At 35.0% G+C, this 15,287-nt stretch overlaps 1 protein-coding gene and 1 pseudogene across 2 annotated transcripts; both read right to left on the reverse strand.

The window, feature by feature from the left end:
• Positions 1–400: 400 nt before the first annotated feature.
• On the reverse strand, positions 401–8,099 carry LOC109208663. 2 transcript variants are annotated; one of them, XM_019371798.1, is made up of 11 exons: positions 7,864–8,099; positions 7,692–7,749; positions 7,030–7,176; positions 6,863–6,922; positions 6,528–6,613; positions 6,367–6,421; positions 5,656–5,769; positions 4,091–4,283; positions 2,710–2,780; positions 2,236–2,450; positions 401–599 (listed from the first exon to the last, which is right to left on the reverse strand). In XM_019371798.1, exons 1-10 carry the CDS (start codon positions 8,065–8,067, stop codon positions 2,266–2,268), a joined length of 1,173 nt encoding a protein of 390 aa, XP_019227343.1. In that variant the 5' UTR covers positions 8,068–8,099; the 3' UTR covers positions 401–599; positions 2,236–2,265. The 2 variants fall into 2 exon arrangements, with proteins under 2 accessions (XP_019227343.1, XP_019227344.1); XM_019371799.1 differs by lacking the exons at positions 401–599; positions 2,710–2,780 and having other exon boundaries at positions 2,366–2,450.
• Positions 8,100–11,114: 3,015 nt separating this feature from the next.
• Positions 11,115–15,287, reverse strand: part of LOC109208668 — a 4,743-nt pseudogene continuing 570 nt past the window's right edge.

Below are 15,287 nucleotides of genomic sequence, written 5' to 3' on the forward strand. Positions count from 1 at the left end.
TCAATTCATCGAAAAGAATATGTTGATATTCGGTTGAAAATGATTTACATAACAGAGGATGATAGATCTCAAAATTGGTTTCCTTTAAAAATTAACAGAACAAGATGCCAAACTATGGTTTATGACCTTTAATTTAACTGGAAATGGCTGGACTTATAATCAAGCTCGTGATTTATTTATTTTAACATCACTTAATGGAATGCTGATATATAGTTCTCCAAAATGTTATTGCACCCGTGACAGATCCTCCAAAAATGCACTAATTTTGGAAAATTTGGCACGCACCCGGCAACATTTTCCAAAAGTCTGAGCGACATAGGTTCTGATGCGGTTCTTTTTGCTACTCCTTGGATCCACTTCGGTCAAAGAGTTAAAAACATGGACCAAAGAACTTAGTCTGTGTGCCAAAATTGAAAAAAGATATGTTTCAAATTTTGAAACCAATACACCTAGTATTATTTACTAGCATTTGCCTAAAAACAGAGGCAATGCAAGGGCTGCTTTGCTAATACAAGAGAAAAAGTTGCACCAAGTATTACAACTTACACGTAAAAAGCAACAGCTCCTTTGATGCCTTGAATATAAAGCCATACTTTATCCTAAAGCAAAAAGAAGGATCGTTGAACAATCCATTCAAGCTCAATGCCGAAGATACAGTAGTAGAAAAGTTCAAAAGAAAAAAGAACTCAACGTTATATTATCCTAATAAGATAACATCAACTGCCTTTTCTTTTTGTTTCTATTTTTTTTTCTTTTATTGGGTTGTCCGGGCAAGTAGGCCTTCACCGTATTTCTGCTCTGGCAAGACTGCTAGAACAAGAAAAAACTAAGTGAAAGGAGATAAAACAGAGGTGAATACACTTGAAATGAAGATATTTGTTTTCCAATAACGGATGATGATCTTGATCTTGAACGAGCACCCATATTTGGAACAGCCGTAGCTGGAACAAATCGTGATCTCCTCTTAAGCTGGACGTTAATATCTTGAGTTTTAGGGCAACATGGTTGCCCCTTCTCCAGCATCAGAGTTTGGTTTGCAGGAATGGAAGTGGATGGAAAAATGTCATTAGAAGCTGAGGTTTTGTTGTATTGGGACAGTAAGAGAGTTGCGAATAATGAGATAACCAGTATAAATTTGGCTTTAATCATGTCTATTAAGCACGATTTAGATAGAGAGATGATGTACAATGTAGTAGAAAATATGACAGATGAGAAGTGAAGTACTATGCTAGGTGGAAGTTAGGAAGGACACTATATATCGAGCAAAAAGCAGAAGTGTATACAATACATACACCTTTTTTTGCATCTTTCGAATATAATGAACTTTTTGGTATGAGTAAACCATAATAAAAGGAGAACAAAATTTAAGGACTATGTAATATAATAACTCTTCAAAATGTAGTTAGAAAGATAAATAAGGTGGGGACAGGAGACAACTCTAAAGTTGGGAAAGACAATAGGCTGTACTTGACTGGGAATTCTTGGTATATAAGTAAACTAATCAGATTCCCACCCCCTATTTCACCAAGAAAATTATATAAATGAGAAAAGAACATATCTAGATTAAACTACAAAGAGCCAAAAGTCAAACGGTCCAACAACCTCCTTTATGCAAGATCTCAATTACTTGGTATGTTGAGGATTACCATTAAATTGAGCAATTTAAAGTTAATGAAAATTAGTGATGCCAAGGGAAGTCAAAGATTTGCTTGCACCGACTGATTTTGCTGTGGGATATATTTCAACCTGGAATCAGGTTCAGTATAAAGATATGTCGGATTTTGCTCTGGCTTTCGGCACATGATGCTGTGTTATGTCATGTGGATTTTGTCCAAGAGATAGATTCCTCTCTACATACTATTTCATCTTTTCACATTTAAAGAGCATCTTTCACTTTAAATAACTATGTTTCTCTAACCAGGAAAGGCAGGAGAGAGAGAGAGAGAGAGAGAGAGAGTGTATGGAAAAACATGTGGAACAAATGACAATTATAAAATCGTAAATAAGTGCTGTCATCATGAAGTTCAGTACAAGTATGGAGAACATTGAGGTCGACTTACAAGGTGAAATTAAGTTCCTAAGCATTTAGCATTTTGTTGAAAAGGATTATCTTTGATGTTCAGCGAATTAATTGATGAGAATTCTTGAATTTTAAGTAGAAAAGCATTTGCGATGAAACAACTGAAATTTCTATCCACAAGAAAAGAAGAATTGTGTTGAAAGCAAGTTACTTACAATTCAAAAGGAAAAGCTGCAGGTCAGTGCTTAGCTAAACAAGTTCTCAAGAATCTGTGGGTTTAGCTTCTGCAGAAATGACAACTGCCCCACTTGCTTGGCCACAACGCCGATCACACGATCTATGTACAGTACATAAAGAGAATTCCTGTTCTCCAGTAGTTCCAATGCTTTTCTTCCGTGGAGAATTGATACAACCCATTCTTCAAAGAGCCCTACAGAGTAAATACAACATATGGATATTTTAGGTCCATTCATCATAACAGTATGGAAAATATACTTCACCAGATAGGTCATTTCCTACTAATTATCTTTGTGGGCATGTGACATGCAATATGTTTAGGACCGAGAGCCTATCAGTTTGAATTTCCCTCGGTCAGTGGTAGAACTGCCTTGGACCCGAGGGAAGGAGGGAAAATAGGTTATGAACAGTGCAAATGCATTATTGTATCTAAGTGATTAAAAGAAGCTCACTTATGTCAAAATCTCCAGCGTTTGACCAGGTTAGCAAATAATCAGAAACCAGAAATTCAATAAGCTGAATCCTGCAATTGAGAACATATAACATGCAAAAACTATTTTAGAAACGATGAAAGCTATGCATTTTAACTAAATTTTCTCCTTTTATTGTCACAGTTTCAGGAAGATTCATGAAAATTTCAAAAAATAAAAATAACTCAAAAACAAAAAGAACCCGAAGTTTGGCAGCAGTAAAAACAAATAACAAATAGTAAATTGTATGCTACATCATTTTGACAGCCCTTGTTACCAACTAAGTCTAGCGAGCCCAAGCTTTTGTTCTAAATATGAAGCTTAGACATAATTCCGATGATAAATCTTGAGGTGCATGTATATCTCCATATTGAGTGAGTAAATGATTTTGCATGACTGGGCAGGATGCAGTACTTCGTTCATGTATCTTTTTAAAAAAAAAAACATCTAATTTTGAATCTGAAGCAGGCACTGCTTCTATAATTAGGAGAGAATGACATGACTGGGATCCCAGGCACGTCTGATCACTTAATCATGACAGTGTTTTAAGTAATGATAACTATACACCAAAAAAAAAAAAAAACACGTACCAAGTAATCCTGCACTAAAACCACCATTTACAATAAATAAGATTGTCAAGATGACATTAAGAATATAGTAGCAATCACTCCACTAGAGGATGCTAGAAAAAATGAAAAAGATGATTATACCACATACAAATTTAACCAATTTAAACTTTATATTAGCTGAACTGACAAAAGAAGGAATGAAATAACCAACTCGAATTAAATGTTGTCCCTTTGAAAATCCACATCCAAAAGAACAAATTCCAACTCCTCAGCCTAAATACGGAGTGTTTTAAAATTCACATCTCTTTCAAATCGGGAAGTCTGGATGGATTACTGGTCCAAAACAGATGTAAAAAATACACTGTTCCTTTCAAACCTCCAAACTGAAAACAGAAATAAAAACAAACAAAAAACACATGATAAGATATCAAACCAGAGAGGAAAATGTGAAATCGAAGATAGTGGAAAAGAAGTTTAGTCAAGAGCAAGGTCCAAATTAATGTATGTCTATCACCAACAAAGAAACAAATATCAACAAGTAAAGGAAGACTGCATTAACAAACAAGTAGCATACGATCCAGGCTTACAGCTTAGAGGCTAGAGCTACCAGTGGGAATCTCCCGCACAACATGGGTGGGTTTGACTCCCACTGTCCCCCCCCCCCCCCTTCTCCCTTCCCCTTCTACGGCCCCCTAATATGCATAAGAAATTTAAAACAAAACAGAAGCATAATTAAAAGAATTAAGTCAGATAAAGATTAGTTCATAGACAATATACAAGCTGGTGGCACTTACATCATGTACATAGAGTTATGCATACTTGAAAAGGTGTCATCAAATGGATCCATGAAAAGCAAACTCTCTGCCACTACAGAAATTCTTTGAGAGACCGCAAATATTAGACGCTGACCGACAAAAGCCTCATTTCCGACCTTACGCATCAAATGTTGAATATAGAACTGAACAGCAGTGTCAAAGTGATGAGATTCTGAAACATATCATTATGGAATCAAGAGTTAAGAAGCTTTGCCGAAGGAAAAATAAGTAATTTACATTGAGGAATTTAATATTAATAATTCTGCTGTCCAAGAGGGACAAAAATCACTTTAATTTGCTCTGAACTTCAGACTCATGATCCAACTAAACTAACAATCAGTTCGATGATATCAGGGCCATAAGGGTCTGTCCCTCTTTTGATTTGAATGGTCTTTGCTTCTAACTATTCATTATGGCCTGCCCCTCTTTTGATTTCAGTGGTCTTTGCTTCTAACTATTCGATATGATACATGCTACTTTGAACTAATATGAATTAGATCCAATGAAGCTTTTCGAAATCATCTTCACAAAAGTTGGTTCCTTCAAAGATAACTAAATTGTTCAGAAATATTGTTCAGCATCCGTCCAAAATAATTAGAAGCGTTTTACATAATCTCTGTTGTGTGAGAACAATCATTTTTTAGTTTCTACAGGAACAAAAAAAATCAAGGTGTATTTCTATACCAATTACCAAGCAGATAATTTAATCGCAAATATTACTCCCCTCCATTCGAATTTACGATACTTTATAAATGTCCAAAAACTTTCTACACCTTTCTACCAGTAGTATCTGTTACACAACTTTCATAAAGTTTAAGAATTCAAATTAGTTTAACAGTTTGGCCACTGCTTTAATATTTATTCCGACTATTTATAATTTGTAAGTCAACTTAACATCTTAAACTCAAACCTAATCCAGTGGTGTAGCATAAAATGGGAAGATCAGAGTATAATAAACCAAAAATCAATAATTATATGAAAACTGATTTGTTTCAATTAAATACGTATCAAACCAAAGAACCTGCACTCTGCCAATTCTCAGTATCATGACTGAAATGGTCTCGGAGCTCAGTTAAGAACTTGATGGTGTCATTTCCCAAGTATGGACACTCAGAAAATTTATGGTAAAAAATTTACTAGTTCTTTCATAGCTCTAGCACATTAAGATTCTGAAATATTTTCTGCTGAGAATGTTTAAATTTCAAGTCTGCATGCTCTAACACATAACCTTCTGTACTCAAATATTGTAGATATTACACCTCATGGAAGTCCATAGAAATGAAGTCTATTAGGTCTGCATTTGCATCAAGAATATATTTTCTTTTCCTCAATCTAAAATTAAGGAGATACTTCTACTTCTACGGCTTGCATGCAGGCAAGGATTGACAAGCTTTCAGAGTACAACATATAAGCAGTGTAATGAATTGAAGATGCTGATTCCAACATTACCAAATGTAGGTGAAAATATACTTTCTCAATCTGCTAAAAGGTGAAGATAGTCTTAAGAAAACTAGTACGAATAAAAAACAAGATCACATAATTACCATCTCCTTCCAAAGGACAGAACATTCTTCTCAATAAACGCATGATTAAGCTGTTAATAATGCCTTCTACGGGTTCTGCATTCCTTTCAGTTGGTGACATTGTAGCAAGTGTACCTTTAAAGTAGTAAAATACAAATACTGCTGAATCTGAAAGTCATTAAAGAAAGAGGACTAGATCGTAATTGATGAACCCATCTGGCGCTAGCTTATCATTAAAACTGAAAGCTCAGAAATTTAGGCATTCTATGCAGTGAAACCGTTCATTACTTGCATATAAGGTGTTGACAAAGAAGAAATATTATTAACCTTTTGCATTTTTGAGTAAAGACTAGAACACTTCATATAAAATGCTGTACAAACCATGAAGATAGTTCCCAAAATGCAGTCTTTCACAACAATCTTTCCTTTAAAACTCAAATCTTAGGAGAACCTTCAGTAGCACTCATTTTTTTACATTTAAGTTTCAGAACAGATAGTATATTCAGTAATTAACCCCTTGATTTCAGCTTCTACTACATTCCTTAACATTAAAAAAATAGAAAATAGCAGTAAATCTGTGAAATTTAAAATTAAAAAAAAGAAAAAGTAATCACCTGTGTATTAAAAAAATTTATATATATATCAGGAACTCAAGTTTAAAATTTCCAGATGAGCCCATGGAGAAATTCCACAGAGAAAGGCAAAAGGAAACGGAAAGGATTAAGACATTACCGAGAATAAAGTCCACGGCTTGGTGGCACCAGTTCTTAAAGTTACCCTTCTCCAACTGCAACACATTAGATATAAAAGCAAGGTGAGATGAGACATGGAAATAATATTTTACACAAGACAAAGTATCATTAGCTAAAAGCAAGTTAATTGAAACCACATACACTTTGAGGAGAAACACTATCACAAAGCTCCACAAGAAAATCAACTGAAGCGCTCAGTTGGTCAACATTATTTTCATTGTCACGTTCTGCCATTTAAGAAAAGACACAAAATTCATACATCTATCTACAGCAGAAAATTCATCTTCAGCAAAATTTGCCAATTTTACAGAGATCAAATTATGGCATAAGTAAGAAATGAGATACATCACAGCATGACTGAGGTATGATATATCTCAACTCAAAGTAACTTTCAAAAAGTCATGACTTTGCAAGTTAACCATCAAAAGTGAAGACAATTGTTTACATCCATGAGAACATCCCTAAATGATTTTCACCTGAAATTCGATGAAGCAAGGAATCATCTGTTCTTCTCCTCTTTCTCTCCTTAATCCTCACTGAGAAAATCATACAATTCATTAAATCCAGCTAATGTATACAGCATTAATGAACCCAAATTGACAACTTTAAACCAACAAATACAACAGAAATCCTAAAAATGAACCTTGTCTGAGAAATCTTCTCCGCAGCACTTCACTGAAACGTCGGTCAGAACCATCTCCAATTCTCTTAGGGCTCAATAACCCCAACTTATCAAAGAAATAACATTTGCATGATGCACTTTTCGGAAATATATCACACTGCGAGCCATCTTACTTGAAAAAAAAAGAGAAATATAAGGAAAAAAAAATTGCCATTCAAAACGAATCTATCTATACGGACAACACATTGCTAAGTCAAAACAAAACTCAGAGAAACTCTTGTCGTCATTGCAATTTTGATTTAAAACCGAAACAAATAATTAAGTCACAAAATTCTGAGACCGAATAACGAAAAAATAAGCCGTTCAAAATGAATTAACTAATACGGACAACGGATTGCTAAATTGAAATCAAAACATTTAGCAAGAATATCCTCAGAAAACTATTATTATCATTGCAATATTGGTTTAAAAACGAAAACCATAATTAAGTAAAAAAATTGAGGTCGGAATATAGCAAAATAATCAGATAATTAGAAGCTAGATCGACATTTGATAATCTAAATCGAACACATAACAGATCCTCAGGAAAATTGCCGCAGTCGTCAAATTTTCATTATAAACATTAACATGACAAGTAAGCTAAATTTTTTAGTCTAAAATATTAAGGAAATGAAAAGGCTAACCTTCGGCAACTTTGAGGTCTTCCTTGAGTCTGAGAATTTCTAATTTACGCTCTTTTGCCTAAGAAAAATAATTCAAAATTTTACAATTAATTCAAATTCAAATTCGTCACATGCAACTTTTACGAGATAAGTGAAAGTAGAAGAACGAAAAAGGCAAGGAAATTGATCGAACTTTTCGTTTCCATTTAAGAGCATCATCGGAGTAAGGAGGAGGAACGGCGGCAGGTTGAGGAACGGCAGCGGAGGAAGAAGGCGGCGGCTGCGGTGGTGGTGCCGGAGGTTTTTGGAGGAGCTTTGATCGGACGAGCGCCATTGCGATCGCCAATTTTAGGGATTCATGTGAGGAGCTCTTCGGTTGGTCTCTCACAATCTCCATTTCTCTTTCTCGCACTGTGGGAAATGGCGGGAGTAAACTTGTTATTAAATGGAACCTTTGGAGCTTTATACTCCCTTTTATTAATAGAGAAAAAACTTAAATCAAGCATAAAATAAAACAATGTTTAGTTAAATGGATTGAAAAATTAATTTTGTGAAACTAATGAAGCTTTTAGTTGGAATAAATAATTCTTAAATATTTAATGCAATATTTGATTATCAAATATTAACAATACTCAACTTATATTAAGTTATGCATAAATCTATGCATTGTTTTATGCATGCTAGATAGATGTGGAATAATACAAAGATAAAAAAATACACTTTATTTAAACAATACCTTGTTATTCATCGATAACAATTCATATATTATTATTGACTGTATAAGTCATTCATTGTTAGCAATGAACAGTCTTGCACTATAATATGAAATTGATTGGGTGTGGCATAGTGGTCAACGTAGTGACTGAAAATCATGAGAGTCTTGATGGACGGAATTACCTAGTATTTATTGTTGGTGAAAGGTAACATGTGTCTTGTGGAATTAATCAAGATGCACGCACGCTGGGCCGGACACTACGGCATTATATATATAATATATATATATATATATATATATATATATATATATATATATATATATATTATATATATATATATATATATATTATATATAATAAATATATAATATATATATATATATATATTATATATTTTTTTTTTTTTTTTTTTTTTTTTTGGAAAATTTTCAGGTAAACCCCTAGACGGTACCTTCGGGCAGAAAACATTTTATAGGATGCATTTAACTTAATAACTTTGAAGTAATTCAAGGGAGCGTGTGTACATAGGGGTTTCAATAGCTCGGTTCGAACGGTTATTTTCGAAAATTTGTATCATATCAATTTTTCAATCAGTCTATTATGTATAATCAAAATTAGACTTTTCGAAATCGTCCCAATCATGTCGGTTTCTCTTCGGTATCGGTATGGTTCGGTTAATTTTCGATATTTTTGTTAAATGTCATGTGAAAATCACTAGCACAAGCATACATATTTTTATAGGACTTAACAAACTCTCTAGACATTTTTATTGTTTAAAGGGTGATGAATTAAGATAATATGAAAGATGGTAAGATTGTAGATCCATCAACTATTCTACAACAGCACAAAAGAAACTAAACAAAGACAAAGAAAATATAAATCACACGAGTGAAAAGATATTGACCAAACTGGAAACTCAAGAATAAAGTCTATAGAAGATTAAATATTCAAAAAGATAAATCTAAATTATACGAAAGTAAACATATTTAATACAATGTAGTTTGCTACTAATCGTTAGAATATCTTGTGTCTTGCTAGTGAATATGCTGGAAATAATTTAGCTTCAGCATTATAGGTTTGGGAATTAGGACTTTGAGTTTAATTACTCGTTGGCTTGTAATCGTTTTCATAATTCTAATGCCCAAGGAAAATTTTAAAATAGTATTCTTTTTAAACTTAATATGTAAATATATTTTTCACATGTAAATTTATTCTATAAGGTTCGGTATTTTTTTTGGTTTATTTTTATAAAATAAAAAACATATCCTAATTCTCGGTATGGTTTTAGATTTATATAAAAACCTACGGTTTTATTTAAAAAAAAAACTAAAAATCGGTTCGGCACGGTACGATCGGTTTTTAAATCCACATTGACACCCCTATGTACAACAACAACAACCCAGTATAATCCCACCTGTAGGGTCTGGGAGGGTAGGATGTACGCAGACCTTACACCTATTCTGGGGTGGAAAGGTTGTTTCTGATAGACCCTCGGGTTCCCTCCCTCCAAGAATTTCCCACCTTGCTCTTGGGGTGACTCGAACTCACAACCCACTGTTGTTTCTATTGACACCCCTATGTACATTCCTCTTGTATGCTTGCTTAATTTTGTCATTAAACCATTAATCGACCCTGAAAGGGTGAATTGAGACAGCAATTTTAGGATGTTCTTAGTAAATACAAAGGTGCATTTTTTAGACATGCATAGAACTACTGTAGTATCTCCAATTAGAGAGGAACATTTCTTCATCAATCTGCGCTTATTACCAAGGACATGGCCTTTGATAGGAGAGTGTGGAGGTCGAAAATTAGGACAAAAGATTTGTAGGTAGTCGAGCGTTTTATGTTCAGTGTCGGGGGTTTAGGATTAGTCTGGTAGTGTCTTGTGCTTAGATTGCTAGTATTACATGTTGTTTTTCTACTATCTTCCGTTCCTATTTCCTAGTATATTATTGTTGTTACTACTTGTTGCTATTGCTTCCTTCCACCTACTTTTTTTGTTCTTAGATTGCTTATTATTATCTTTCTGGTCTTTGTTGTTAATATTTCTTGATTCGAGACCTATAGGAAACAACCTCGTTACCTTACCAGAGCAGGGGTAAGATCTACATACATACTACCCTGCCTAGATGGAATCCCACTAAGTTCTTTTTTTTTTTTTTGTTACATCTGAGATCATTACTAAAATTTAAATTACTTCCATGTTTTTTTTCATTTGTCAATAAGTTCTCCTTTTGTCAAGCGTTCTGCATTTCTTTGGGGAGAGTAGTATAATAGCCGGAGCCTGATAACCTAAAAAATAGTCTTAACCCTCCATAGCTACTTAAATTGCATCAATACCGCAGAATAGTGTTTACATTACCAATGCACATAAAAATTGCCAGCGCTAAACTGGAGACACACAATGAGCATAGCAATGTACAAAAAATATAAGCAACAACACATGACAGACACGAATTCGAATCTTCCTTCAAAATTGGTATATAAAGGCCTAAGCAGTTGCAGATTGCAGTATGAACTCACAAGTTTGACAAAACTTTTAATTTAACTAGTCAAAAGGGAAAAATAAATAAAGAACTAATGGAATACAAAATGAGGGCTTCTTTGCCTAGAGCAATTATGGAAGACAATTACCCAATCACAAAAGGCAAAATCTTTCTATGAACACACTACTTTCCAGGAGCCAAATTAAAACCATAGCCCAATGGGCGAGCAGGAGGTGCACCACGTCCACCAGGCTACACCATTGGTCCATTACCTCTCGGCATCGACCGTTATCTAGGAACCTCCCAGTTGTCATTATCCATCCCAGGCATACCCGGCATCTTCCTAACTCCCGGCATTCCAGGCGTCATACCACCAGTTCCTCGGCGATAGCCGCCTTGAGGACGACCCAGAGGACCACGTGAATTTCTCATGCTTCCAGTGGCACCAGAACGCAACCCGAAGGTCTTCGCTTCTGTGTGAATCTCTGTGATGGTTTTTGGTTTCCCCTGTGCAAAAAAGAGAAAATATTACATTAAGTGAGATAATTCTATAACATGAACAGGAAACAAATATAAGATAGAATGATGTGTCACCTCTTCCAGTCTAGGCATCCAGTAATTGGAACGTAAATCCAGCACATCAAGAACCATACACCTTAAACGTGGAACCAACTGAGGGTTTGTAGATAGTTCCTTCAACCGGTGAAAGTACAGATCGTTGATGCGCCTTGACGTTTGTTTCTCATCAAGCTGTTTGCCGATGGTGTTGAAGAACTGGCAAATGGCTTCAACATTCTCTTCTTCCGGACAACTTTTGGGATCTTGTCCTAATAGTTCCTGTTGAACAAAACCAGCAAAGACAACAATTGGTACAGTTCAAGGTATTAAAGACAGCAATCAGCAAGGAAACAAATAGACCTGAACAAAAGGCAAGATATTAACAACCTGAACGATGTGATGAGCAATCTTTTCAGTGACCATCTTTTGCTTCACAAGCTCTCCGATAATCCGTATATTACCAAGAGTCCGCAATTTTATCAACCTTTCTTTGTTCTGTCGTTCTGACTCCTGCTCCGGGGATGTCATTTGCCTCGCCTCTTCTCGCAGATTGGCAGCACCTTCAAATGCATCCTGACAATTATTCAATAGAACACGCTTGAATGTAATCTCTTTGCCACCAGGTTCATCAGAAGGAAATGGTGGCAGCTTTGCATTGAGATCAGAAAACAGTTGGGCATACATCACGCAATATGTTGGTTCTTGTACAGCCTTGTCAAATATCAAGGTAACAACACCCTGGAGTGAAGATAAAAACATGTTAAATCTCCAGGAGTAACATGACAAATATTGAACTGAAAAATAACCACCAAAGACAGATGTATCCTCTGGTTACGGGAGGACAGACCTTCAGAATGTCTGCACTAGTTATCCCTGTAATTATCAATTGTCTATTTAGGAGATCAAACTTCTTCAAAGTCGGCTCATTGAGTACACTGCAAATCAATATTTGGTAATATCAATGAAATATTATGTATCTTCAAATAATACCACAACAGAGTTATCATTCTCTAATGATAGAACTTTTGAAACCAAGAACCTGAAAACCTCACGCATACTAACATACAATTGGTTGCATCAACCCTAGATAATTGTTTAACTACTCATAACAAAATAAGATAAAACTACAAAGTTGTTCATAATGTTTTATTGCAAGAAGTAAAAGGAGTTAGAAAAAACTCTAATGTTTTGTAGATCTTCACACACTTGTTCTTCCTCCTCCGTAGTCTAAAAATAAACCTTGAAAACCTTGATAATCATCCCTTGGGCGAACCGGACCTTCTATAGGTTAAGTGGATTACCCCCGAACTTCCGAATTTACCCCTGAAATTTAATTTTCCGGAACTGGGCTAGCGCGGTCGCGCTAGTGGACGCGCTAGTGACCGCGCATATGCCCTATCATTCTGCCTCGACTATCTGGGCTAGCGCGGTCGCGCTAGTGGACGCACTAGTCCAGGTCTCCATTTCATCTCTTCTTTCTCTCGTCTTCCCACGTACTCAGCTCCTAGGGGCTTTTCTTGCTTCAATTTAGCTCCAATTACAGTCGTAAGTCCTCGTACATGTCACTCACTCCTGCAAAGTGTAAAATTCACAATTAGAGCCCATTTATCATCATTTAACTATATTAGAACAGTGAAACATAATCAAGCTGGGGCATAAACAGTCGCCAAATTACATGAATCTAGCCTATTATCATCCTCTCACAGAGATCGGCCTCGAGGCGAAGCAGCCTCAAAGCAATGAAGGGATGCGGTCGAAGTCACCGTGGTTCTAGGCCGAGGTCGAGCACCTTAGATAGAGTTATAACGGCTAGTTCTAAGATAAGACATAAAAGAGACTCTGCACATGTACTATTAGGGTTTCTAGGAATGTTCCCTATAAAGAGAAAGAGACACAATCATAGGAGACATGGGATATTCATTTGTAAGAAAAACACACTTTGACAGCATAGAGAGAATCTGCTCCTATTTCAAGCATACAAAAACGACCTTTTTACGAATATTCTTGTCTAGCATTTTCCACCGGATCTAAGAACAACTTAAGTGTTCAAAGGCTTATCAATCATTCATTACTATCGGAAAGAATAACCACTGGTCTCACCCCTTTTTGGTGACTTACGCATTTTAGTTACTTAAATTTCATTTATTGTTATTTATTACTATTTAATGTCATACTCCATCTTTTTGGATCATTGAATATTGTTATCATTCATTGCCATCTAGACAAAATATACTAGTTGTTTTGTCTTGACACCGATAGCTTTATCTTTTAGGTATTATTTTTAACTAAGATTGACTCTCTTCATATAATCTAATTGGTTGAATCAAGATCTATATTTTTGGTCAAACAGGTGTCTAAATAAATAAATAGAACTTGACAAGTTTAGGTGTTTATGTATTCAGCCTTTGCTATGTCTCAGCTTTGTGACTGATGGAATGTATTGTTGTCCCCTGAAAACAATTCTCACCATAACCAAATTTGGATGTTGTGTTAGCCCAGTTTAATTTTTTTTTTTTTACATGATATATTCTTGGTTTACCCGATAAGAGAAATTTTCATAAAGCACTATCTTTTAGTAGTAATTAGCCATCTATAGATATCATTTGCTATATTACGGGTTATAGATACCTTTTCTGTGGTTATATGATGTATTTGATGTATTTAAGCTATTGTATTCATGAATACAGTAGCAAAAATAGGCCTGAATCAGGGAAGTCCAGCTAATCAGTTGTTGTATTCGAGTGTATTCGACTGTATTCATGGCGTGAAACATGGGATTACAGCTGGACAGATTACTGTATTCGACTGTATTCACGGCGTGAAACAGGGGATTACACTGTTTTAAAACGGAAAGTGTATCAATTAACATAATAGACTACTAATATAACTCAACAAACTCAATTATAACACACAAAATTCGTATTTCCGGTTATAAAAAAGATTCTCAACTGGAAAAACCCCAAAAACATAGCAATCTTCAGAGAAATTATATAATACATCTGAATAAATAAATTATATTAATTGAAAAAATATATGAATACATAGAATACAGCGGGATACATTGAAATACAATGAAAAAAAGACAGTGAATACAATGAAATACACGGAATACAGTGAGATACATTGAATTACAATGGAAAAAAAAAGACAATGAATACAATGAAATACATGAAGCCACTCCGGCGAATCTGTGGCGGCCTAAGAGGAGAATTGGTTCGAAAGCTTTGTAACGGAGGATTTCAGGCTGGACTACTCGATCGGAACGCCGTCGATTTTGATGAGGCCTTTCCACTCCTAGGGCTTGATTTCCATGGTCGTTGCTTTGATTTCGATGGCCGTTGCTTTGATTTCGAACCTCCATCTGAAAGAATGAGAGATCTAAACAATACATTCCATAGGGATCAAGAACCCATGATTATACAAACAAGCCCTTGAATGACTTAAAAATTCAAGAAGAGACACTTAAAAAGATACTGGAACAGAATGGAGGGACAGAATATTTGGAGCAATGGGGTTTGAATGGCAGAACTAATCCGCAGAAATTCTGGAGGGTATTAAGATAAAGGGTTATGTTTTACAATGGGATGTATCAAAGTAGAGAGAGAAAGAAAATAATGTAATTGATTAGCGTATTTAGTGACTTAGGGCTAGGAGGTAACCAAACTTAAATATTTTGCTATAAACCTTAAAAGGTATCTATAGAATATAATTTTTTTAAATGGTATTTATTTAAAATAAATAAGGTGTTAACCTTTGTTATAGGATTGTTTGGTTTCGGATTGAAGAATTAAAAATTTTGGTTTTTAAGTTTGGTTTTGGATTTAAGAAAGTAAGAACCGAAAAACAAAAAACAAATA

The sequence above is a fragment of the Nicotiana attenuata genome, unplaced genomic scaffold, assembly GCF_001879085.1.
Source record: "Nicotiana attenuata strain UT unplaced genomic scaffold, NIATTr2, whole genome shotgun sequence".
In the NCBI taxonomy this organism is placed as follows: Eukaryota; Viridiplantae; Streptophyta; class Magnoliopsida; order Solanales; family Solanaceae; genus Nicotiana; species Nicotiana attenuata.

Coding starts and splice junctions, on each gene's coding strand:
- LOC109208663 (XM_019371798.1), bottom strand. CDS start 8,067: ATGGAGATTGTGAGAGACCAACCGAAGAGCTCCTCACATGAATCCCTA. Junction 7,750..7,863: donor CTCTTAAATGGAAACGAAAA/GTTCGATCAATT, acceptor TATTTTTCTTAG/GCAAAAGAGCGTAAATTAGA. Junction 7,177..7,691: donor AGACCTCAAAGTTGCCGAAG/GTTAGCCTTTTC, acceptor TTTTCAAGTAAG/ATGGCTCGCAGTGTGATATA.